At 43.6% G+C, this 26,727-nt stretch overlaps 1 protein-coding gene across 1 annotated transcript in view; it reads left to right on the forward strand.

The window, feature by feature from the left end:
- The window catches only part of mpp7b (MAGUK p55 scaffold protein 7b), a gene marked incomplete at both ends in the record, with an annotated part of 34,533 nt that overhangs the window by 4,029 nt on the left and 3,777 nt on the right, over window positions 1-26,727 (forward strand). Inside the window, 13 exons of the mRNA XM_080836240.1 lie at window positions 521-601; window positions 2,385-2,519; window positions 5,368-5,449; window positions 5,922-6,007; window positions 6,367-6,441; window positions 6,663-6,862; window positions 7,502-7,566; window positions 11,852-11,890; window positions 16,100-16,267; window positions 19,630-19,710; window positions 21,221-21,314; window positions 22,542-22,650; window positions 23,444-23,587. Of these exons, the coding sequence (XP_080692366.1) occupies window positions 521-601; window positions 2,385-2,519; window positions 5,368-5,449; window positions 5,922-6,007; window positions 6,367-6,441; window positions 6,663-6,862; window positions 7,502-7,566; window positions 11,852-11,890; window positions 16,100-16,267; window positions 19,630-19,710; window positions 21,221-21,314; window positions 22,542-22,650; window positions 23,444-23,587 (1,359 nt within the window). The remainder of the gene's footprint in view (window positions 1-520; window positions 602-2,384; window positions 2,520-5,367; window positions 5,450-5,921; window positions 6,008-6,366; window positions 6,442-6,662; window positions 6,863-7,501; window positions 7,567-11,851; window positions 11,891-16,099; window positions 16,268-19,629; window positions 19,711-21,220; window positions 21,315-22,541; window positions 22,651-23,443; window positions 23,588-26,727) is intronic.

Genomic DNA, 26,727 nt, shown 5'->3' on the forward strand with positions numbered 1-26,727 from the left:
TAATGTCAGGTGAAGTGACACGACCGTCAGTGCTACTGCCATGGTTAGTGGCCACTGCTGCTGGAGGATGTTCAGCAGATGAGGGTTCCATTTTCCTCACAGGGAAGGGCTAGCCGCTCTTTGGGACTTAGTGCAGCTGCTGCTACCGCACCACCACAAACTAAATGTGTTTTTTTTTTTTAAGTCTCAGTTTATGATGGACATTATTGTTTGGGTTATTTCCAAAAATCTGGAACAGTTGACATTTGTGAGACATTTTAGGGGAAGAGTGATTGAATTTTGTTCAGCTTACTGGCACTGCGGCTCTCTTGGATCATATCCTAGTTATGAGCAACATATTTAACATCCATGTCTGATTTGAAGAAATTGCATTCAAAATGTCAACAATTGCTCTAGAGTATCGATGATTTGTTGTCCAGGGACCAGACTGAACCTAACAGTGCCAACCCACTACACAACTACTTTTCTTTGATTCTGGCTGAGTATATTGTAAGTTTTCTCTTATTTGTGTTATTACCAGTTGGCTGTAGAGCTAAGGGAGTCGTATGCCAGTCCAGAGGCTGCTGAGCTGTACTACCTGCTGTCCAAACCCCACCTTAAGGTAATGAATGACAATCACAGTCACGCATAATTTAAGCCTTATACACTGGCACACATTTGACTTAAATTTACATACAACTACATCCAGCTCTCCAACATCTAGCCAGGCTTTATGCCAGGCACATAACTGCTGTAGTAGGATGGTGATGTATTACTCATCTGACTTTTAACACCCAAATAAACCTTCCTTGATTATTGATCTCACATGCTACAGTAGAACAGTTGAACTTCTCCAAACCCTTTGTTAAAATGTGCTTTCTTGTAGTCCACTGTCTTTAGGCAATCAAGAAAAACTGTAATATAATTAGGTCCCCGTCACAGTCAAGCAGTGAATATGGACTTGAGCATTGACTGCATTAAGACTTGAAGACGAGGACTCTGACTTTTTTGTTAGCTTATTTGTATTAGGCCATAATTATATAGCATCAAATATTGACAGTTATCACTGTCAAGTATGTATTGCATTGTATGTATCAATTTGCCATTAGAAGCATTTAAAATTCAGATCAGATTTGCCATTGACGTGAGGTGATAAAGTCAACAAGCCATGGCAGTGTGATGTTCACTACACGTTAATGGCAATTATAACCCGGAGATGAGAAATACAGGAGCTTTTTTTTAAATGAAGAACACATTTCCTTTCTTTCGGATTAATCCATCTCATAGTTTGTTGATAATTTGGACTTGACTCGTTCTTTTCTTTAGTGATTCGGACTAGGACTCTGACACAAACACCGGGGGCTCGAGACTGGACTCAGACTCACAACACTGCATTCAAGAATGCATGCCTATAACTTGCATGCTGTTACTTAGCATATAGTTGATCTTAAATCAAACTTAACATATGCTAGTGGAGCTCATATCAAACTTAGCTAGTCTTTCATAGTCATCTTCATGCTGCCTGTGGACATCATTCACACAGAAAATATGTACTAACCAAAGTCCAGGTTTCGGTTTCAGTGGAGCAGATGAACTGAAAGGAAGTCTTTACTGGGCTCAACACTGTGAACGAGTTTGGATGGAATCCTCTGACAATTAAATATAATCAACTGAAACAAACAAGGGCTACATGAGTGCATGTTCAATATCTGCCCACCTGCCTATGTACCTAGATTATCCTGATTCAAAGCCACCCACAACACAGCAGCAAATGAAGGCACTCACTCTGTGATAGAGGGGCCTGTGGTTGGAACAGACACGGCCCATTTCTTGGGTGGAAAATCAATCAAGGTGTGATGTGTTTGTCTGGCTTCCCCTTTATGGCTCCCAGGCGAGGGAACAAATGTTCTCCCCATCAGAGTCATTAGCAAGGCTAATGTGCACAGTGATGAAACCATTCATTATGACTATTAAAAGGGCCGTTACACACTCCTAAAAGGAACAGTTGCCTAGCCCCCCACTCTTTTATAACCTTACTCTGTGCATCTGCAGAGCCGAAATGGTCCCGACCAATTACAGAGTCAAAACACAGAGTACCTCAATATTAGAATAACAGAAGATTGCTGATGATGAGGGTGTCTGCTATATGACAGGATTTATTTTGGACAGGTTTAATGATCTGTTGGCTCTTGGATCCTTTTCTCTTTGGCCCAGGAAGGTTTTTTTTATGGAGCATGATACTCATAAATCTCTGTTTGTTGTTTTGGAAATGTTAAAAATTCATAGAACCAGCTGAAATTAGTTCTCGAGGCTCCCAGACACTCATACATCAGGGCTTTGTCTTGTGTCTGATCGCTAATGTAGCCTATTATACGGTCTGAATCTTAATTGTACTCTCCCCACAGAGTCTGCTGTCTGTCCATGATTCTGTGGCACAGAAAAATTACGACCCTGAGCTTCCACCTCTGCCCGGCAACATTTGTGACGAAGAGGAAGACTCAGTGAAGATCGTTCGGCTTGTCAAAAAACAAGAGCCTCTGGTGAATGAAGTTCACACAGTACTCAAACATGATAGTCAGAGACTTTATTCCACATGCATTGGTGTTTTGACTGATTTACTCATGACTCTAGCAAGTTCCAAATATGCAAACGTGACCAGGGACTTTGCCATGTTTTTTTCCAAATTACGTGTGGTAGAGACGATCCAAACACACAAATTTGGCTGCGGCAAATCCTGAAAAAGTATAACCTTGAGGTGGGAAGTCTCTCCAATTCCAGGAAATCTCCTGTAATTAGGTACTAGTAATGATGTGTTGGGTTAAGGTGAGGGTCATGGAAATGAGCTGATTTTCAGCATGCTTTGTGAGAAGGAGGAGGAGAAGGAGTAAGAGGAGGAGGAGGAGGAGGAAGAGGAGGAGGGGAGCTCCCGCTGTAGTGGCTGGCCAGTGATTTCAGCCGGACATGTGGCAAGTGAGAGAGTGGAGAGGGGACATGAGACACGGGTCAGAGAAAGATCTGGATCACCTCTGTGCTCCGGAGTTTTCCGCTCAAATTTTCCATCCCTGACCAGCCAGGATATGCACTGATGCGTCATGTAGATATGGCACTGTGCACACAAATAGGTAATATTGGACAGAGGAGCAGGCAAATTATAAGCACTCCTTTATCATGCAAGCCAGAGAGACAAGGTTGATCCCACAGTGCAGTCCTCTCTATGCAATCCAAGCATGGCATTTGTCCCATTTTTAACGCAAAACTTATAAAGAGTTTTTTTTTTCTATTGTTTTTTTTTTTTTTTTTGCTTCAACTTGTTCCACTGTACATCTGGTGAGGATGGCTGAAGCAGATCCATTTGATTTCAGTTGATGATTTCCAAGGATGAAATGGAAAGTATGAAATGTCATCACAGAAATGTCAAGTTGGTTTGCATGGGACCAGGTTGCCTTGCTGTTTTCCTCTCTTTCTCTCTCTCTCTGTGGGATCTTCTTTCTTTCCCTCTCTTGTCTGCCTCTACCATTACTGTTATTCTTATGGACACAAACAGATCAGATGGATTTCCCGTATCTCTATGCAAATGGTTACAGATTTGGGCCAGACAAAAAAAGATAAAAATGCTTTTGCTGCATTTCTGCAAAGTTTATGCACTATGATATTTTATGTACATGAACTACGACCTCTGCTGTCTTCATTGGTAATCTATTACCCTCAACACAGTGTACTGTTACCTGTATGTCTTAGTACTTCACTGCGGCCCATTTTGAGAGTCTGCTACCCTTTTCCTTTGTCTGGAAAAGTCTTGCTGGACACACTGGTCATAATTTGTCATACACTCAGTGGCAAGTCGATCACCCGATACCTGGAGATATGGCTTCAATTCTCACCACGCAGAAGGGGCAGCGAGTGTGTGGAGTGTAACGCTCAGGGTCTAGAATAACAGCCAGGAGTGATTATGTGTTTGAAGGCCTACAGTAGTAATAGCCATCAGGCCTGCTGCCTCCCCATATGGATTCCATCACACTGGCCATGCCAGGCGCCGGTCATCTTACTGATGATGAGTAATTTCACTGCCACAGAAGAAAGGGCCCCAGACTCGGTCCTTGATTGTTCACTCTCCAAGCATGTCAGTCCAGCCAGAGACTATGCTGCGACGGAGAACCTTTGCTGAATTCTTTTGTGCGCCTCCTCACCCCTAACCCCCCCATTCGTAACAGGAAGTCAGGAAGTAAACAGGTGGCCCCCTGGGTGTGCCCCACGCAGGATGACTCAGGGGAAAGTGCATCCATACCCACTCTGGGTCCTGGTGGTGGTGGTGGGACCCAACCCTGTGATTAGTGTTGGGAAGCCATCTCGGCCGGTGCCTGTGGTTGAGGAGCCTTGAGGGTGTCTGTTTCTGGTGCTTGCCGGTAATTTAGTTATTTTCTTTCATTCAGGCACTTAGGCCTTAGTCTGGCACTTCATGTCTTCCTAAGCAGTGGGTCCCTGCTAATGGTGATGGTGCCTCCGCGAACCAGTTATTTAAGAGGCCCTTCCACCGCTGGTTGTGTCTCTTTCACTAGTGTTTGGACTGGAGCTTATTTTGGTATGGCGGTTGTTGACATGTGTTGACATGTGCAGTGGGCTTAACCTAAACTGTTGAAGTTGGACCAGCGAGACTGATTATGATGTGTTGATCAGTAGTGAGGCGGGCAAACAAGGAGCAGCTGGAGGCTGAAATCTGCGGGCGTGTTGAGTGCTAGTGTTTGTGTCGGACGATAGTTAATGTGATAAGCAAATGGTGTACCCTGATCAATTGGCATTAGGTACAGCAAAATAAGCAGTCTGATTCTTCGCTGTGGATGTATGCTGGATTCTGTCTGATATGAAATAAATCTGTTCCCTGACTTTTCAGAAGTGTTGAAACGTTAGTTCTTATTTGATTAAGACTGATATAATGTTTGACAGACGTTGTCAACAAACACGAAGGTGTTTTCAACAGTAAGGTCCTTTTCTTTCTCAACTGTATGCATCCTTGAGCAGTGTTCGGTGTGCCCTTGTCTCACAGTGGGCTAGAGCTAACTTGACAGCATTTTGATGAGCCAAAACCATTTTCTTTGTGTTCCCTGGATATCTGACACGTCCCACTTTCAGCTTAAACCCTTGCTGCCTCTGAAAAAACCTTTGCCAGTGCTGGAACAAATACCACATGGTTGTCATCAAACTAAATAAATGTGGTCTTTTGTTTGACACTGGAAAGGGGGAAATCAGTTGTCACATTTGAAGGTAACCTGACAATCCATTCCATGTTCATTCCATTTCTCTATGCCTGTGGTGATGTCTCATGCTGACTGGAAATGTGGAGTGTGCTGGGAAATATTTGGAAGCACTATGAACATATCACCTCTTCTCCAGGGTGCCACTATAAGGAGGGATGAATTCACTGGTGCTATCGTTGTGGCTCGAGTTATGAGGGGAGGAGCAGCAGATCGAAGTGGTAAGCAGACTTCACTCATAAAAGGATAATTACATAGTTACATAGTTACTGATACTCAGTTATTAGTACAGAACAGTTAACAAAAAGAATAGCAGCTTACCACACATATTTTGCTTTAAAGAATATTGCCAGTACAATTAAAGAAGACCTTTTATCAACTTGTTTCCTCCCTGGGGTTGAACTGACGACCCTTGGCCACACTAGCACACTGCTCTATGACTTAAGCCTCTAGAGGGTATCATCCCTGAAGATTTAAGAGAATATGGTGTCTTCCTCCAAATTAAAAGGACGTTTTTTTGGGAGTTCTCCTGTACTCCCAAGCAGTCTTTGCAGTTTTTTTGTTTTAGTGGAAACCTTAATCCACTGTCCAATCCTCCCTTCCCTCGGCTGGTCCAGTTCAGGTATGCATATTGTTGTGTGTTTATGTTGGAGTCTTATACTGTGTGTCTGATGAGGAGTCTCTTCATTGAAGGATTAATTCGTGAGGGAGATGAGCTCAGGGAAGTCAATGGCATTCCAGTGGAAGACAAGGACCTGGAAGACATTATCCCCATACTGGTACAGCAGCATAGAGCTATGCATTCTGTTTTCAAGTTCACATATGTGACTCGGCTAGTAGTGGTTAAGCAGTATGAGTGAAGAATATACGTCTTTGTGTGGTGAGTGTGTGTGTGTGTGTGTTTTTGTGTGTGTGTGTGTGTGTGTGTGTGTGTGTGTGTGTGTGTGGTTGTGTGTGTGTGTGTGTGTGTGTGTGTGTGTGTCTGTGTGTGTGTGTCTGTGGTGTGTGTGTGTGCAAAATTGCCACAGATCTGCTTCCTGTCTTTGTCTCTGTGCATAATGCAGGGTGAAACACAGATATGGCAAAATGAGAAATCTTTCTGGAAAGCTTTCGAGTCTCTTGTTTCCTTCTCCTGCAGGCTCAGGCGGATGGGGCCGTAACCTTTAAAGTGATACCAGGCTCCAAAGAAGAGCCAGCAGTCAATGACACCAAGGTACGCCCCCTTCAAACAGATTTAACTGTCTTTTCTTTTTATGGATGTTTAAGTGGCTGCATGTGTACAGTAATGTTCATATATGAACCCCATGTATAGTATGTGTAACACATGGTGTTTTGACATAAAAATGATCAGAAACCACAGCTACCCACTGTGCTGGGAGCAAGTTTATGGAATCAGTGACAAGGCAACTCTGTGCCAACGTTGGTGTGTGCCAGACCTTTGTCAGAGCTCTCTTTGACTACGATCCTGAAGATGACCCAGCGATCCCATGTCAACTGGCGGGTCTGGCATTTAAGAGGGGCGATGTCCTGCAGATCATGTGCCAGGAGGACGAGGTGTGGTGGCAGGCCAGGCACCATGGCTCAAACTCTCAAGCAGGGTTGATCCCATCCAGAGACCTTCAGGAGAGGCGAGTGTCCCATCGCACATCATCGTCTTTACACTCCCGCAAACAAACAAATACAAAAGGACACGTACACCGAGTGTTGTGCACACACCACAAGACTGGTTCTTAATATGTGGTGCCACCTTGTAATGGTTGTGTGTACATGATCCGCCAAGTCTGCAGCAAAACTCCTAACAGTCACGCTCCAATTGTTACCTGCAATATTTGGTTAGGAATTATTTTAACAATGACAGGAATTTTCTGTCCAGAAAGCTATTCCAGCACTTTCAAAGCTGCTAAACCTCCCTTTGCGAGTGTGTGTGTGTGTGTGTGAGAGAGAGACAACATCTGCCGAAATGAATCATCACATCAAATGATGGCACAGGTGCTGATGTGTGTTGGCCAGCATGGACTGCATGGAAACTGCCACAGCCCTCAAAGCCTCCATGATGTGCATTACAGACCTGTAGACTAAGAGCTCTTTCTTGGCAGACTGAACGCCTTCACTGCTCCCTGCACTAAGCTCTCAGCAGGTCGAATGTAGGATTTTGTGTCTGAGATGCTGTCTCTTTGTAAGGTTCAGTAAACCCAGAGCTGTAGGTTTTGAAGAGAGATGAATACTGTTCCCAGGTCAGATTGTTTGACTGTGTTGCACTGGTTCCCCTGTAGGAGAGTCACCCTCCAGAAGCCTGAAGCACTCTTCCACCCACGGAGAAGCTTGAGTCTTGGGCCAGGTAAATTCTGTGATGAAAAGCAGGACAAGAATGACATGAGACTGACCAGGTAGACTCCATCTTCTGTGATGACAAACAGGTGTCCTCTGGAACCATCGATAAAAATTGCTAAGCTATTTCATATGAAATGCGTAATTGATCACTATATTTTGTCTCTGTATAGCCAGTGGAGGAACAGCGGCAAGCTAAAGTTGTGCTGGGAGGACTGAGAAAACTGTTTGCTAAAACAGTTTTTTCTATACTTAATTTATAATCATATTAAAGCTGAATTGTACTGTGATGGAGTCTTAAGGCCCTTAACCCTTTTGACTGGCTCCGTTCTGGCTTATTTGTCTCACTTTCACGAGTGTCTGGAGTAAAGGCACTGATGGTCAAATGTTCTCTCGGAGCTTGAACCCAGTGTCCTCGAGAGTCAGGCAGACGCTGAGTAGCTGAGATGAGTCTGAGGGTGTTATATAGACTGTGCTTAAGCCGAAAGCGTCTCCTGAATCCCGTCCAGCAGTGGTGACCTGGTGGAGGTGAGGGAAGTGTGTGTAAAGTGCAGTGGTTCTGCTGGACACGTTAAAAAGTGTTTTACTGTGTGTGAACACATCCACCATGGGCTGCATCGTGGCCTGGCTACAGACGCGCTCAATATATTATAGAGTACTGGAGGATTGTGTTAAAGAAAGTGAAGTTATATAGCAGGTCTACCCACATAGCTGAGAATGTCAGAGATGTCTTTGTTTTGCCAACCAGTCTAGCAATTCAATAATCTATATGTATTTCATGATCCATGATCCCCAAACAGATGTCCTAATAGAGACCGAACAGAGGGATTTTACATTTGTAAAAATGTATATTCCATTCCTATACAGACTTTTGTTTTTCATAGATCAAACGCTATAGATTTATTCAAGGGCGTAACCATGGTATAGACATTGGGGGGGTCCAAATAAAAAATAAAAATGATGTGCATTGCCTACAATTCTATATTTATATATGAACATTCGCACATTTAGAACATAGTTTTTCGAGGACTACATTGACCACTTGAATTCACATCTAAAGGAATAGTGTAATATCTCTGAGATATTATGTTCTAAATGTGCGAATAGTAGGCCTAGATTAAAACTAATGTTGTAAGTCTAGTCTTACATTCAAATTTCACACCTGATCACCCGCATGTCCAGAGCATGTCCCTGTCTAGTCTGGCCAATGCTTTCAGCATGCCTGTCTTGTTACCACTTGTCATTTTATCAGAAGAACAGCAACTAACCTTCATGGCAGGGGCAAATCTAGGTTCCCATATTTTGGGTCGGCTAAGCTCCTAGATAAAACCTATTATTTTTCCTGTTACCCAGCAAAACTAGGGGGGTCAGGGGGTCAGGGGGCATGCTCCCCCATAAGATTTTTTTGAAAATATCCTTTTAAATAGTGTCCTCTAGTGGGTTTTAAAGAGAAATTAACACATTTATAACAATACAAATGTTGAAGACATCTGCTTAGAAAGGTGCTAATTATACTTTAGCATGATAGGGATTTGCAGCTCAAATGAGTAGGTTAACGTTGTAGGCTAGAGTTCACTAGCTAGTTATAGCTGGCGGAGCTATCGTAACGCGACCTATTATCCCGCGGGCCACCAAAAAATCCGCTTAACAAATATGTTTTTATCAATATAAATATGGTTTAATGAATCAACCTTACATATTTCAGAAGTGACAGGTGTGTAGAACATGCACGAAGTCTTGTTTGACTCTCAGCATGAACATTTCTTAACGTATTTTCCGATTTGTTTTGTACAGTCGCGAAATGGCAACAAAGTTGGCGACGACCTATTATCCCGCATTGATGTAAAATGCCGTTGGGAATCAAGCTCAACAAGAAAAAGAATTTACACCGAACGTCGCGAAATCAAAATTCTACTATTTGTATCAGGCTGGTTTGTACACGCAGTATTACAACACTATCTTATACACTTCAATACGCTGTATATGTGCCATTTTTGCTACAAAGCTAATTTAAATACCCTTTTTGGGCAGGGACTTAAGTTTTCCGAAATCTGCGATCCTGGATGACACCGAAATCAATACTAAGTAACGTGTACCAGCGCTTGCGGGATAATAGGTCGTGCGGGATAATAGGTCGGGCTACGATACTGAGTAGGCAGGATTCAAGAGAGCAATCTACCATTTGCTCGTGATGATTTAACAATTTAGTTTCTTTTACTATTTTAAACTTCATGTGCTTTACCTTTATATCCAGCATCTGGTTGTGGCAGCTTTAACCAGCTTGGGTCAGGTCTCCTAAGTCTGTTTACTAGACGTTATCACTGACTGCACGCTGGCGAGGCTCACTCACGACCAAATCCGTGCACTTGCCACAATAATCTCATACAGGCGGGAGTCCTGTGCTTCTCGGGACTATTTTATTTCTAACTCTTAAAATTAAACAAAATAAGTTCACTAAATCGGTTGCCAGGTGCCCCTGGTTTATGATCTATCATTTTATATTCTGATTTTAGGAGGCTACACGTTTTATCTGCTTACACATTAAGCTCGGTATCAACATCCTTACTGTCTGGAAAAGTGTTAGGTAACCATGACAACGCAGAACGACGCAAGGTGGATTCAAACTAATTCACACAAGTGAGGAGGGGGGAGTCACGGGAGACCGATCCATTGACAGGGTTCATAAAAGGAGAACAAATATTTAATATATTTTCTGTTGTATATTGGGGGGGACAGATTGGTACTTTCTCAGTATTGGGGGGGACACGTCCCCCCCAAAGAATGCGTGGTTACGCCCTTGGATTTATTTATCTATTTATAACAGTATCTCTTGTTAAGGTCATGAAGCTGCAGTTAGATTGACACAGCTTCTCACACCGTACCAAGCATTCTGCAACTTTTTTTTAATTAAAGTCGGTTTGTTTTATTTAGTCTTATTAAATGTTAGAAGATTGTATATCATGGCCCTAGTTTACTGAGCAGCAGAACAGACATGTGATTAAGGTCCTTGCTTTAATAATTGTGCGGTGTGTTTGAGGCAAAGCACGTACATCTGCAAACTTCCATTACTTCATTAATTTCAAGTATCCCTATCTATCATGTTGTAATGCCAACTAGCCAGTCAATCAACTAAAGTCTGTTTACTAATTTTAAACCTTCCCATCAGAATTGAGATGAATCTTCTTACTTAGAGGTAGTCTACAGTTGGACATATAATTGGACCTAGAAACAGATGGATAAAATTGGATCTTATCTGGAATATCTTAGCAGCCACCTCATCTTGAAAAGCCATTTCAGGACTGTTCAAAGTGACGTGGATTTCCCATAAAACCCCATCTGCCTGTTGGCTTGGAAGTAGAGTGACACCTGCCCGTAACTCAGGGCCCATCATATGGCGATGATGGAATGGGGTCACTTTACAGCCTCTCTTGTAGCACACACACACGCGCGCGCGTGCACACACACACACACACACACACACACACACACACACACACACACACACACACACACACACACACACACACACACACACACACACACACACACACACACACACACACACACACACATACTCACACCTCACATACTCACACACACACGCACTCATACACACACACACGCATTCACACACACACACACACACACACACACACACACACACACACACACACACACACTCACACACTCACGTTCTCTCTCTCTCTCTCTCTCTCTCTCACACACACACACACACACACACACACACACACACACACACACACACACACACACACACACACACACACACACACTTACTCACACTCACATTCTAAGACAGACATCTGTGGGTCAAGCTTGTGCCACATGTTCTGCTGGGGACTCCATCCTCTTGTGTCCCTAGAGCATAAGATACCCTTGTCCGTTTTATTATGTAGGTGATGACATATGGTTAAGCTGGTAGGGTCACCACTTGATTTCATGGACCACTAAATGGGTGCAAGCGTATCTACAGACACTTTATCACTCTCTGTTGATAGAACTGTTGTTAGAACTTTCTTGTAGAGGAACTGCTGTCTCAATAGAGCTTTCGAAATAAGGCCTGTCTGTGAAATAGTCAGGCGGTGGAAAGCAAAGATGAATATCTAACTTGGTGTCCCTCTCATTTCTGCATGCTGTACAGAAGAGTGTAGGGGTATGCAATCACTCTACATATCTATGTACATACAAATGTATTTATTTACTGTTTTTAACCCACAGTGCTGTGGCAAAATAGTAATATGTTTTCTTGTTTTCTCTTTGCTTTGCTCCCACAGAGGATGCAGACTATGGAGCCATATCCGGGATCCACATAGGTGAGAAGCACACCTCTCAACTCTCATTTGTCTCACTATAACTATGCTGTTTGGATGAAGTTCAGTAGAGGGACCTGTAATTCTGACAGATGTGGTTGGGGCTGCAGAGATGTAATCATGGCACAGGATTTAATGCCTCCTGATTGGGTGCTTTGTGCCGCCCCATTAGTAGTGAAGCACATCAGATGTAAAATGCGCTCATCTAGTCGCTGCTATGTGAGTGTAACAGAGGCTACAGAAGCTACTCCTACCGCCTGCTCCTCCTAGGCTTGGCACTCCCTGATGAGCTCAACATCAGGCTCCTCCTGTGGAGAGACACAATGGCAGAACATGCATAAATCCAAGCGCTGAATCCCAGGTCTCGGGAGAAGTAATGTGTCTCAGAGTTCAAGTTTTGAAGAAGGATTACTGAATTCTTCTGCACAAGATGAAAAGTCAGAGATTTATGGTATTTTAAAAAAGTGGAAAGCTGAATGGCGGAATGTGACGATGAAGCATGTAGTGGCATTAGTTGTTTTTTTGTGCAATCACCAGAATTCAACCGTAAATCTCCTCGGCAAAGACTCCTCAGAATTAAAAAATGAACCCAGGACAATGTCAAGATCAGGAGTCAAAAGTATTGTTGGATGTGAAAAGGTCACCAAAGAGGGTGGGGAGAGGAGGGGAGAGTAGAGGAGAGGAGAGGAGGGGTGGGGTGGGTTGTATTGAGAGGGGGAAACCTGGAAAAGGTATCAGCTCCCAAGTCCCAATAAGATCCAGACATGGAAAAACAGGGACACATTAAAAACAGGCTCTATTTACAAACCAGATTATTTAATCAGTATGCAATCCCACAGGCCAAGGGGAGCCAAGACACTAATGCATGGTCTAAACTCCAGATCATTTTCCTACTTCTCCAGATCCTTGGATGTTTTCAGTGTCAGGTAGCCGCAGCAAGCCTGCGTTAGCCGAGGCCAGTTATGGGGCAATCAAAAGGCTTCATTAAACAGATAATGGCTTTCCCAGGCAAGCTGATGCAATTTCAAACACTGCTCTTTTTTGATACTGGAGAATTTCTGTCAAACATTATTGTACATCGATTTCAGCCGAGATAGACCGATTCATTTCTGCTCTCTTAGTCAGGGAGCAAGATGAATCTGGGGCAGTGTGTGATTAACAGTTACCTCACAGGCTATGGCACGTATAAGTGCACTGGAGAATGCGGGAGCCAGGCTTCACAGGATGAGTCGCGGTTTTCCGCAGTTGCTACGGGAGCCTGCTCTAAATCAGCATTGATGATATGATCGGTATCAGATGGGTGGCCAGAATCTAGCATGAAGGATGTTTAACGTCTTTTCCTCATCATGTGTTCAGAGGAAAAGAGAGGGAGAGTAAAGGGAGCGAAAAGACAGACTTCTGCCAAATACTCAACACCCCACTGCGGGTTAACCCATAGAGGCCTTGCATGTGAACAGCTGCATTGCTGCGCTTGTAACTGACTGGTGGTGATTAAAGGGCAATGCTCTATTGTTGACAGAGCATCCTTCTCGGCCTGTGCTGACACATCATCTCCCTCTCAGCCACCTATCCGCGCTAAATCTGCTCTCACTGCACTGTTGATTTGTGGCGTGGCTTCTCTCCTCTGCCTCTGTATCGTGTTTCCCTTCTTATTACAGGCAGTACATGCTGTTTTCAAGCTAGCAAAACATGGGGAGGAGAAATACGGAGGCCAGAAGAGGCTGGAATTAATTTTATTATCTCCTTACCACCCGTGTTCTGTTAGCGGCCACCGTAACGCGTTGGCATGGTTTGTCTGTGCTGCCCTTGAATGCACGCCTCAGCAGCTGGATCCAGGGAGCAGAAAACTCCTTGTAGCGTGTAATGAGAAAAAGAGCCCCGTGCACGCTTTCTGCAGCTTGCATCCCCACGGTGGGCGTTTCTTGTTTTTTAACAAACGGGGGCGAGAGCGAGGTGGAGGTGCCCACATCATTACGCACAGACATGCTGGGTATCTCAGCTCCTGCTCCAGCTCCTGCTCCAGCTCGAGTGGCCACAGTGTGGGGTTTGAGTTTGCGATGCCGCAGCTAACCACACCACCTAACCACATCCATGTGCTGAGCGCTCGCCTTTCGCTTAGCTGACGCGTGAAAACGCCGAGCTCGCTTTCCGCCTGACTGCTCTGCAGGCAGGACGGCTGGCAGAGGGGGTCTGGTGGTCGGGCCTGATCCCTGTCATCGAGCGGCCCGCCGAAAAACGCTCCCATCCGCAGGGGTGGCTGATCTCAGATAAGACCCTGCCGTTGACAGTGGGGGCCCGCTTGTCGTCATCTCAGTGGCCCGTTGTCTCCCATCCCCCTCTTACTTTCCAAAGAGGAAGCAGAGGGACATGAGCAATCAGTGTTGCATGATCACTCAAATCATCCAGCTGCTTCTAGGGTCTGTGCGGAACCAGATATCCAGCTGTACTTCAGCTTTCATCTGTACCTCTAGCACATTGATGATAATGGTAATGTTGATGATGATGATGATGATGATGATGATGGCCTGAAGAGCTCCCCTCTGCCACACCATGCAGTGATCCTCTGGGTTGCCTGACTTACATGGGTAAACACGCTTGGGCCTCTGATAGACACAAGCGCAGTAGGAGGGGATGAGTCTCAGGGAGTTCCATGATAGACTGCGCCTACTAAAGTAGTAGAGTGTTTTGGGGCTCAACAGGTCTAGCCCATTTCCTCTGATATACAGTTCCTCTGGCAGAATGCCCATCAGGCTAAAGAGGCCACACACTTTTCAGCTCGGACATTCCTCCAAAGCAAAGCACAAACCGAACATTGTTATGGACATTTCCTTAAAGAGCGCTTTACACCCCTCTCTACCGTTATCCCGTCAGATATTATAATCCCATGACCTTCGAAAGGAGATTTGTCACCAATAAAAATGCAATACCTCAACAGCCAAGACAAGAAGAAAAAAGGCTCCCAACTGTCACACCAATCTGTCCAGATGAAATGAATTTGCAGGCCTTGGATTAATTATCTGAGTGTCAGGCCTGCCTTACTCCTGTTTGATTTATTTACACAGAAGCCGTCTGGCCACGGGGATGGTTATTACTCTCAGAGTAGAACTCGGCTGTCTGGAAGAGTTTAAGGGATTCTGGGAGATGTTTGGTGAGGCCCATCAAATGGCAATGTGCATTTCAGGCTACTGCAAATAAACTTGAATAAGAGCTTCCCCACGCATCTGCTTGTAAGGGAGAAGAACATACGGTGAATTCCAACCAGCACCTTTACAAAATTACTGACACGTTTGGTGTAATTAGTTAATAGCTAATCCTCTATGACCACCCACACTGTTGTTATGGTGCATTTGAATTTCTGCTTAAAAGTGTACTACTTGACTCAGTCCCAGTAACTTGTTATTAAATATTTCAGCTTATTTCATAACTCTGCTCGATCTTTCCAACCAAAATACCCAGTATTGGAGAGTCCATAATTAGCAAAGGTACACTCCATTGAATTCATACATTTGTAATAGTATGTTTGACATACAACGTGTTTTGTTTATATGCCTGGGCTGGACAGTCAAATCCACTTTATGGCTCTGGAAAGAACAAGAGCTTCATATAGTTGATTTCTGCCTTGCTCCATGCTCTAAGCCTGTGGTTTTGCTATGTTGTGGAAACTATTGAAACAATGTGACGTTTTTTCTCCTCCAGTTCAAACTCTCTGCCTCCTCAGAGCATACGGCAGCATTCTGGTGTCATTAATCATGGTGTTTAAGGCCAGAAGTGGAATATCAGGTGTCTTGTGTATGAGGGTATTAGTTAAAAGTTACATCTGTCACTGTGTTGAGGCCGTCTATCCCAGTCCAGGCTGCTGCCTCTCTTCACAGAAAGTAGGCCTTCTTGCTCAATTGTTGAGTTGACTTAGTACCATGTGTCTGTGGTAGACTACGTACCCTTAAACCCAGGAAAACTAATTGATGGTTACAGAGGCGAAAGGGAGGTGGGGGGATAAATGGGTCCACCTGGGATATACATCTAGTGCCTCCAACTGGAGTAAAATGTGCACCTCTAGTTGGTCATAAAACAAAGTGCTCTTGAGGATTTATACTGGGCTACGTAGACAGTGTACCAATTGATGACGCATTAGTACTGGGCCTGATGATCTCTCTGTCCCCTGAATATGAATTCTGAATGTGATGACACATGTGAATACATTGCCTTTTCCAGCTGGCCTCAGGAAGAGCTTCCGGCTGAGCAGGCGAAACAGCGAAAGCGACAAACAGTCAAGATGGAGGAAGTTCAGGAGACATCGCCATGGCCTGATTCCCACCTATCTGGAGGTTGTGCCCTACCGAAGGGGACTAGCAGACCCTCACCGCATGGTGCTGATGTTCGGTTAGTGTGAGAAGGCAAATTTCATCTTAATGGTAACACCGGTAGGGCTCCCGTTTTCCAGATTCCAACGTCCCCTCTTGCTGCCAAGTGAATTCTGAAAGAGCTCCATGTTCCCTATTCTCTGAAAAGGGATGGAAAGTGATGTATGAGTGAGCGAGCCGGAGGGAGTATGAGAGCCACAGCATTCCTCCAGGTCCCTCCAACAGAAGTACCTCACTGGACTCCCAATGTAAACGTACCCAATTAAATCTCCTGTCGCCAGTCCTAAAGTTAATAATGTCAATCAGCAGCGTGTGTACTTTGGAGAACACACAAGGGGCTTGCGTTTCATCCAGTGAGTGAGGCAGTGGTGAGGGAAAGGGATCTCTGCTCTGTGTATCTGCTTTCTCCACTGCACCGGGCAGCTCTTGTTTCTGAGGTCTGCTCAGTGTTCGCCTTAATGTCGTTGACGAAATGACCGCCCTCTTAACGAGGCAGGGCGACTGGGCATGCATGTACCCTCAAACCAGAGGGCACACTTGAAAAGCTACTTCATCGGTTCTTTAAGATCATTAAGGCTGTGAATAGAACCATTTCCACAGAAAGAACTAATTTCTGGCAAAGAAGGTTCTCATAGGTTACTCAAAAGAGTTCTTCACAGATAGAACATGCTATAAAACCTATAATCAAACCATACATCAGAGGATGCTTAGTATAACCTTCAAATGTTCTCATGTGAAGTCAAACCAAAAAACCCTTAAAGGTTCTAGTTGGCATTTATTTTTCATGGTGGGTCAAGTTATAGCTCTCATCAGTGCCCTGTCGACCGCAGGCCTTTTCCATGAACTCACTCTGCTGTTGTTTTGGTTTGAACTCATTGAAGTCCCCTGACTCCATAATCCATCAGGTCAGGGTATGGATTGATAATGAGCATGGTGAAAAGACTTTTGGCTGCCACTCTCACAAATAGTGTTGCGGGGCGGCATGATGACATGTACATTCAACATTTCTAAAGTGCTTTTAATGTTCATGCCACTCAGTGTACTTGACCATTCGTCATCATGTTGGTACTGTTTGAGTAAGTGAAGTGCCCCTTTTACTGTGTTCTGTCTTTCAGAATTCTGTCTTTAATACTGGAGGTAAATCAAAGTTGAAATGGTCTTGGAAAGATGCAGTAAAAGTACTGTAAGACACATTGAAATAAGGAAAAGTGAACAGCGAGAGAGAAGAGAGAAATGGTAACTGTGTTTCAGCAGAATCACTGTAAGGAAGTGTGAGTCATTTCTCTTCCTGGACAAGCTGCTCAACAGAGCCTTGACCATGGCAGAATCTTTAGGGAGAGCATCAGTTCTTGTAAAGAGCCATCATCTCTGCAGTATGAAAACCGGACCTGTCTGGAAAATCCATCCAAACACCTTGCTTTAGTCAATAGATTCCAACTGGTTTAATTATTGTGAATGATTGTATTTCTTGGGATATTTTGAATTGGAGATGGTATTATTCCAATGCCAGTATACATAATAACATATACCAGTAAATAAATACTACTTGACCAAATGTTTATAATGAGACATTATTTTCTTTTATTATCTCTATCGGTCTGGGTCTAGATGACCGGCTGCTCTATGTATGACTCTCTCTGTGTGCATGAGTGACTATATACAACTACTCCAACAAAATGCAACTCTCATATGACAAACTTATCAAGACACCAGTTAGGCCACTGAGCATGGAAAGCCAACTCATGATGTGGCATGCATATAAGTGACTGGCCTTCTAACGGCTCCTACCTCCATTCTCAATTAATTCAACTCAAAGCAGGAAGTTAATGTCAAGCAGTTTGATCAAAATATTGCCGCTTCTCTGAGGTGAGCCCACATGACGTCAAACGGGGAGCGATTAAGCTCCTCGTTTTTTTTTCCTTTTCATCTGTTCTCTCATTTGATGCCTGATTTGTTTCTTTTTGCCTGGGTGTCCTGTGAAACCCATTATCATTGAAAAGGAATACAGAACCCTGTGCGAATATGGAGTCCGGTGAAGCAGTTTTATGCATGATTAGAACGGCAGGCATCCCAGGCATCCCGGTCTGTATCAACAGTCTATTTCATAGTGCTGCATGCTGGGACTTCATACTTGTTGACTTTGACTCTTAAAGATGTTCCCGGAGAAGTAACCCTGTCCCCCTGCCGCTCAAAGACAGCAATGTTGGTTCGCTTGCTTTGATTCGATATCAGACAGACTGTTCATCTTGTGGAAATAATGATATGGCTTTTCCAGATAGCAGAGGCAGAGAGAGAGAGGGCAAGAGAGAGTGAGGCAGACAGAGAGAGAGGGAGAGGCAGGGAGGGAGAGAGTGTGGGGTGGGTTGGGGTGCCTGGCCAGGACAGAGACAGGGCTCTGTGTTTTTGGAGAGGCGCGGCAGACTGAAGCCACAGACTGAAATCAATACACCACTACCCCGTCAGCCTCGCACTCGCACCCCTCTGATGGGAAGCCCAGATGCCTGCTGGGAGAAAGGGCCGTTTCATGCCTCTGGACGCACCCAACACCGCCCTACACACACACACACACACACAGAGAATCCACGCAGAGATGAGCAGCCCGTGAGTGGGGCCTGTTGTCTGGCTCTGAGCTGTTGGTTACAGCAGTCCTCATGCATGGGCTCCAACCACCCAGAAACCCCAGCTTTGCTAAGGGCTTTGTTGACTGCGATCGGAGGTCCCCTTGATTGCACGGCTGTGAAATGGAAACAAACAATGTTTTATTAATGGACAAAGTGAAACACCATGTGCTCATAAATGGGAATGTCTGTGCGATTAAAGATGTACAATTAGGCATTGTGTACACAATGTACTGCTGCTCCTGTGGTGCTGAAGCCCTGACCTCGGCATGGCTAGAACTACTCAGCGCAGGAGATTTGGTGATTATTCTGTGCTAACAGTGTTTTAGAGAATGGCTGAAGTGGAACCCTATGTGTTTCACGATCGGGACGTTGGGCAAGTTGCGTGAGGTGATTGTTCCTCTTCTTCTCTTCCAAGACGAATGGAAAGAGTTCCTCAGCTCTTCAGTCCTTCAGAGGGTCTTGCCATCAAGCTAATTAACCGAGATTCTCCTCATGAATCTTCTTCAGATTTGGCAACAGTGGTACAGTAGGTAGAGAAGTCATTTAGTAATCAGAAGGTTGAGAGTTCGATTCCCTGTCGAAGCAAGACAGCAAGACACTGAAACCCTAATTGCTCCTGATGTGCAGTGTGCAATCAGTGTAAAAATATAAAATGTGTATACTTCCTTGTAAGTCGCTTCGGATAAAAATGAATTGAAATGAAATGACCTAGTGGTATGTTGTAAAACTGTAGTAATGCTGTTTGCCTGTCTTTCCTCAGGGCCCAGCGGAGTAGGGCTGAGCGAGCTGAAGAGGAAGCTGCTGCTGTCTGACCCTGAGCTCTACAGCGTCACTGTGCCACGTGAGCCCCCACTCCCCTCACTTACACACACGGAAGGTGACAGCCACAGGACACATACATGGAGCACCCATTCAACAGGAACCTAGTCTTAGTCAGTGACTTAACTAAAGGGGTTCATATAAATAGTGTAGGTAAATCAAAAAGTCAATCAGCGGGATGTTTATGTGATGGATAGTGAGAGAATAGAAGGAAGGAAGGACCGTATGAGGTAAAGAAAGAAAGAAAGTAGTGGGGTAGTGAGTGTGTTTTTTCACAGCTGGACTAACAGCACAGAGAGAGGTTTTCTCCTGGCTGGATAAGTGCCATTTTTCTGCCTGTGACTGGTCTACTACTTTCTCTCTCTCTCTCTCTCTCTCTCTCTCTCTCTCTCTCTCTCTCTCTATCTCTCCATCTCTCTCTCCCTCCCTCTCTTTCTCTCCTCCTCTGGAAGGCTTTAACTGACAGCTCGCTATATTTCTGAATGGATTCCAAGCATGAGCCCTGCAGCAAACAGACCAAACTTTGACTTCAGACTCTAACTTTACCTGACAGATGCATTTATGTGATTTATGCAGTTAAGCACACAGCACAAGGAGTGATAGGGAAGGTCAGTTGTTGTGATTTAGAGTCTCCCCCATTTGCCATACATGACAGCAACAGTTGATGACTGGAACCACTCTCCGTTTAGTAGATAAACCGTCGACTTTCAGCCAGAATTCCTATATTTTTCACGGTATGTCAGCAACATACTGTAGCTTATCCAACAGCAATATATGCCTGGACTCATTGATCTCTCGTGGCTCTCTCGTGGCACTTTATCCATGGCGGATGACATGTATGATGTTTAATGGCCACGATGCTCTGTCTCCCCTAGTGATATTGGCGTGTTGATGGGTTCAGTGCCTATATTTGAGATATCCCCTCCAGTCCGATTTATTGAGCTAAAGCACAGTTTTACTTCAGCCTGGGCTCAGGAAGTCAGTTTATCACATACCCATGAATACCACTGGCAAGCTTCAGAATCTATAGTGTATGCATACATTTGCACATGGGGTGTCTGACAGACTAGAAGAGAGAAGAAGAAAAAAATATATTAAAAAAATAATACTGGCCTGGCATCTCGCCCCCGCCCGGGGCACCGGTAAAAGTTTATAGCTTATTTTGGAGTATGCGGGGAGTGTGTGTGGATGATTAGGGGTGGGGTGTGTGACGGGCAGACCCTGTCCTTGTTAAACTAGGCCCTGGGCCCTCAGCATGCTTTCGCTGTGACTCAGTGCTGCTGTTAACACATGACTTTAACTGGGGCTCGTCCTGTGCCATGACCAACACATGCTACCACAGAGCCCAGCCTCAGTCTCCACTCAGACTCCACAGAGGGCTCCGCAACGTGCTTTTGAAGACTGGGTTTCACCTCCAGCCTCATGTGCCATGAACAGAATCAGTGTTTTATGACTTTACCCTATTAACCTTTTGTTTTCTTTCCTTTCTTTTCTTTCTTTCATTCTTTTTTCTGTCTGTCTGTCTGTCACAGACACCAGTCGCGAGCAGAGAAAGCACGAGAAAGAAGGAGTGGAGTACCACTTTGTCTCGAGGCATACATTTGAAAAAAACATCCTTAACCACAAGTAGGCACCACACAGCTAAACATTACATGGTTTCACCATAGTATGGCCACATTTTCCCGTCTGACTGATTGACTTGCACCAATCTTCTGTTTGAGTCCTCTAACAAGTTTTTCCTCCAGACTGAAAATATTGAAACCTTATGTGAAAACTACATGAAGTTCGGGAACGGCGAGAGACATCATCATTTGACTGAGCACCACCAATTTACAACATTGGCTTTACAACAACTTTGTCATACTGTTTTTGTTGGCTAACGTTGTTCATTCGTTTTTTAACTTTTGTATTATGTTATAATGCTGTCACGCAACTGACATGCACCCATAAACAAAAGACTTGATGGTTATTCAGATGTTATTTGTAAAAACCCTATGTTGTATTTATGTTACATCCCTTGGTCGAATTACTCTATTAAAACATGGACATTTTTAAATGTAGACTACTGGTAAATATGAATCATTTGCAAAAAGAAATATGCCATTTTTGTTTGTTTTCTCTCGCAATAGGAGACCTGGACAAAGGGTTTGGCAGCTACACTTAAATGTTAGAGCACACAGGTGGCTCCAATTTCTAGTGTAACAAAGAAGATTAGATAAAGCTGCGCTGTGCCAAAACGTCTGGAATGGTGTTCTCCTATGTTACAACATACTCAGAGTTATCCTGCTATCCTCCATGGCCAAGCCAAAGCTTTTTTTTAATAACAGCGGTTATTATCTCCAATGCTAAACCAGAACAGGAGATGAGAGAAGTAAGCTGTGGCATATTCAGCGATGGTTTGGGCCGCTTCCCATTTTCCTCTCCTTCAGCATGAACACATCTTCCCCAAGCCAGGACAGTTACCACTCTCGTGTGCCACATATACAGGGAGTGAGCAGGGGGGAGTGTGTCGGCTGACCACAGCTCAATTGGTTTCAGCTCACGCAGTGCATAGTGCATAATGCACTGGCCTCAGCTTCATCCGGGACTTAAAAGGGCTGTCTGTCAAGCGGGGGCTGCTCGTGGCCAAGCAAAAGTTTATGCAGGACTCTCCAAGATAATGAAGGAGATTTGGATAAGAAGTCCCTGAGTTACATCCATTGGTTATCGCCAGTAATCTACAGTTTTTCATGCAAGACATTGATTTTGATGGCCTGTTGCTAATGCCAACAATATCAACAAACCAATTACTCTCCCTCTCTCTCCCTGTCTGTTTCCCCCTTATCTCTCCGCCCCACTCTCTCTCTCTTTAAGGTTTATAGAATATGGTGAGCATGGTGGAAACTATTACGGAACAAGCCTGGAGTCGGTGCAAAGGGTGTTAGCGGAGGGCAAGGTGTGCCTGCTGGATGTGGAGCCTCAAGTAAGCAATGTATACGCTGAGTCTAACCTAAGACTTCAGGTCCACGCGGCCTGAGATATGACACTCTAGATTAGCCTCTGCATGCAACACTCTGTTTTCCTCAGCTGTCTACCTGTTTTTCACAAACGGGGAGGGAAGGATTGTGGGAGGAAGGAAGGATGGAGGGGGGGTTGAGAGGGGGAGAAGGGAGGAGAAGGAGGGGTTGAAGTGGGTATCTGGCATTAGAGTGCAAACAGCGCTACGTGTCATATTTGTTGACTTTGGAGCCCCGGCACTAATGGGCAGGAATTATGTCATTTTGGAACCAGTTGCATCTGTCAGCCCTCTTCCAAATGGCACGTTCCTCCCCAGCCCGATTATTTTTCATCAGGGTTGTAACATTTATAGAAAATGTCTCGCTATATTAACAAACACACTACACGGGCACCCGTGGCTGAAATGATGTGTGGCCGGCTGGCTGGCCTGGCCCAGTGGACCCGGAATGCCTCAGGGTAAATGATTCCATGCTGCAGCCGCCGCTGCTAAGTTACGTGCGAGCTGACAGTAAATTGGGTTCCCCCTGACACTGCCTCGCTGGTATGAGTTGCAAATGAGTTGTCCATTAAGTTGTGGGCCAGGGCAAATGTGCTGGGGGTGGGGGGGGGTGGTAGGGGTGCAGCCAATACAGTGTGGTCCTGGGAGGCAAGACTTTGTCTGCGACATTGTTTTATTAGTTGTCGGACAACATTTGTGTGGTGTGTGTGTGATTTGTGTTCAGTGCATGGGAGTAAATGCTGCCATGTTGTCCTCCTAGACTGTGGAGAAACTGTACACCAGGGAACTCAAACCGTATGTGGTGTTCCTGAAGCCGCCTCCAATAGAGAGCCTGCGTCTGAGCCGAAGGAAAACCAAAGTCATCTCAAGCAGAGATGAGAGGACGCAGACCAAAACCCTCACGGTAACCTGGAACCACACACACACACATGCATGTAGACACACAAAAAAGGAGAGGCGTGCATGGATACACACACATATATATATATCCTCATATATCTCTGCCATGCTACCTCACCCACACATATATATACTGTATATATATACAGCCGCGGAAAAAATTAAGAGACCACTTCAAAATTATCAGTTTCTCTGGTTTTACTATTTATTGGTATGTGTTAAAGTAAAATGTACATTTTAGTTTTATTCTATAACCTACTGGCAACATTCCTACCAAATTTCAAATAAAAATATTGTCATTTAGATCATTTATTTGCAGAAAAATGACAATTGGTCAAAATAGCAAAAAAGATGCAGTGTCTTCAGATCTCGAATAATGCAAAGAAAACAAGCTCATATTCATTTTTAAACTACACAATACTAATGCTTTAACTTAGGAAGAGTTCAGAAATCAATATTTGGTGGAATAACCTTGATTTAAAATCACAACTTTCATGTGTCTTGGCATGCTCTCCACCAGTCTTTCACATTGCCGTTGGGTGACTTTATGCTACTCCTGGCGCAAGAATTCAAGCAGCTCGGCTTCTTTTCATGGCTTGTGACCATCCATCTTCCTCTTGATCACATTTCAGAGTTTTTTTTATGGGATTCAGGTCTCGAAATTGGGCTGGCCATGACAGGGTCCTGATCTGGTGATACTCCATCCACACCTTTACTGGCCTGGCTGTGTGGCATGGAGCATTGCCCTGCTGGAAAAAACACTTCTCAGAGTTGGGGAACATTGTCAGAGCAAAAGGAAGCAAGTTTTTCTTCCGGGACAACGTTGTACTTTGCCTGGCTGAGGTTTGTAAAAGACCATAAGGATTGAACCAAAGCGGACTGGAGGGTCTCCTAGTTCGTCTTCTCTGATGAGTCCAATTTCACAGTAGGTGCAAGACTCTGTGGCTTGTAGGCCTCTTCAGGTCTCCGTCTAACCATCAGACGACCATGTGTTGGGCAAAGCTGAAAATTGGACTCATCAGAGAAGACGAACTAGGAGACCTTCCAGTCCGCTTTGGTTCAATCCTTATGGTCTTTTACAAACCTCAGCCAGGCAAAGTACAACGTTGTCCTGGAAGAAAAACTTGCTTCCTTTTGCTCTGACAATGTTCCCCAACTCTGAGAAGTGTTTTTCCAGCAGGGCAATGCTCCATGCCACACAGCCAGGCCAGTAAAGGTGTGGATGGAGTATCACCAGATCAGGACCCTGTCATGGCCAGCCCAATTTCGAGACCTGAATCCCATAAAAAAAACTCTGAAATGTGATCAAGAGGAAGATGGATGGTCACAAGCCATGAAAAGAAGCCGAGCTGCTTGAATTCTTGCGCCAGGAGTAGCATAAAGTCACCCAACGGCAATGTGAAAGACTGGTGGAGAGCATGCCAAGACACATGAAAGTTGTGATTTTAAATCAAGGTTATTCCACCAAATATTGATTTCTGAACTCTTCCTAAGTTAAAGCATTAGTATTGTGTAGTTTAAAAATGAATATGAGCTTGTTTTCTTTGCATTATTCGAGATCTGAAGACACTGCATCTTTTTTGCTATTTTGACCAATTGTCATTTTTCTGCAAATAAATGATCTAAATGACAATATTTTTATTTGAAATTTGGTAGGAATGTTGCCAGTAGGTTATAGAACAAAACTAAAATGTACATTTTACTTTAACACATACCAATAAATAGTAAAACCAGAGAAACTGATAATTTTGAAGTGGTCTCTTAATTTTTTCCGCGGCTGTATATATATATATATATGTGTGTGGGTGAGGTAGCATGGCAGAGATAATACATAAATATATATATACGTGTATGTATACATATATATATATTATGGCATGCCGTTCAGGAAATTAACATTTGAATATATATATATAAAACTCTGAATATATATACAAAAGTCTGAATATTTATACAAAAGTCTGAATATATTTACAAAACTCTGAATATATATACAAAAGACTGGATATATATATACAAAAGTCTGAATATATATACAAAACTCTGAATATATATACAAAAGTCTGAATATATATACAAAACTCTGAATATATATACAAAACTCTGAATATATATACAAAAGTCTGAATATATATACAAAACTCTGAATATATATATACAAAAGTCTGAATATATATACAAAACTCTGAATATATATACAAAACTCTGAATATGTATACAAAACTCTGAATATATATACAAAACGAAGTCTGAATATATATACAAAACGAAGTCTGAATATATATACAAAACTCTGAACTCTGAAGCGCTCAATCGGTCTTTGTCCGCCATATTGGATTGAGCGTTTCCTATTAAATCAATGGTACCAAAATGTTTATAATTACGTATTTTCTGCTTCATGAAATACTGTATTTCTGTTATATTGTTCAATTTTGACATTGATTTCTCACTAGAAATGCAATAATAACACGTTTATTTTACACCGTTTGACTTCACCCAGGATATTTTTAGAGGCAATTTCTCCATTCACTTGACTGGGGTCTTGTCAAAACCTTCGTTCTTCCTTGTCTTCTGCTTCATGAAATACTGTTTTTCTGTTATATGGCTAAAATTGATTAAACATTGATTTCTCGCTAAAAATGCAATAATAATAACACGTTCATTTTGCATCGTTTGACTTAACGAAGGACATTTTTACGTTTAAATGGGATAGCCTACATCGTATCCTCTCGTCACATGATCAAATAGGGACTTGACATTGGACAAAAAATTATTACCCAGAAATCCTCATTGCATATACCAATGAAAATAAGACATTATTCATTGAATTGAATAGGTTTTTTTTTAATAGTTTCCATAGTTTATGTAGGATAAGCATATAATTGTGTTATAGATTGCTACTGACCATTTCCCTTCTACAAAATAATACTGACCATGACCTAGATAGGTTGGCCATTCCAAGGGTATAAATAACATAAGGTACTTCATTAAATTACAACGTATTACAACTAACCATTGGTCGCGGGTGTCTTTCCAAATATCTCCTCTGACATACTCGCAGACATGACATTTTGTGAAGCACCCGACGAGGCAAAATCCCGGACGATTTGGGAATCCCTGCCGGACGCATTTTTTAGGTCTCAA

This window comes from Sprattus sprattus, assembly GCF_963457725.1.
Source record: "Sprattus sprattus genome assembly, chromosome: 4".
NCBI lineage: Eukaryota > Metazoa > Chordata > Actinopteri > Clupeiformes > Clupeidae > Sprattus > Sprattus sprattus.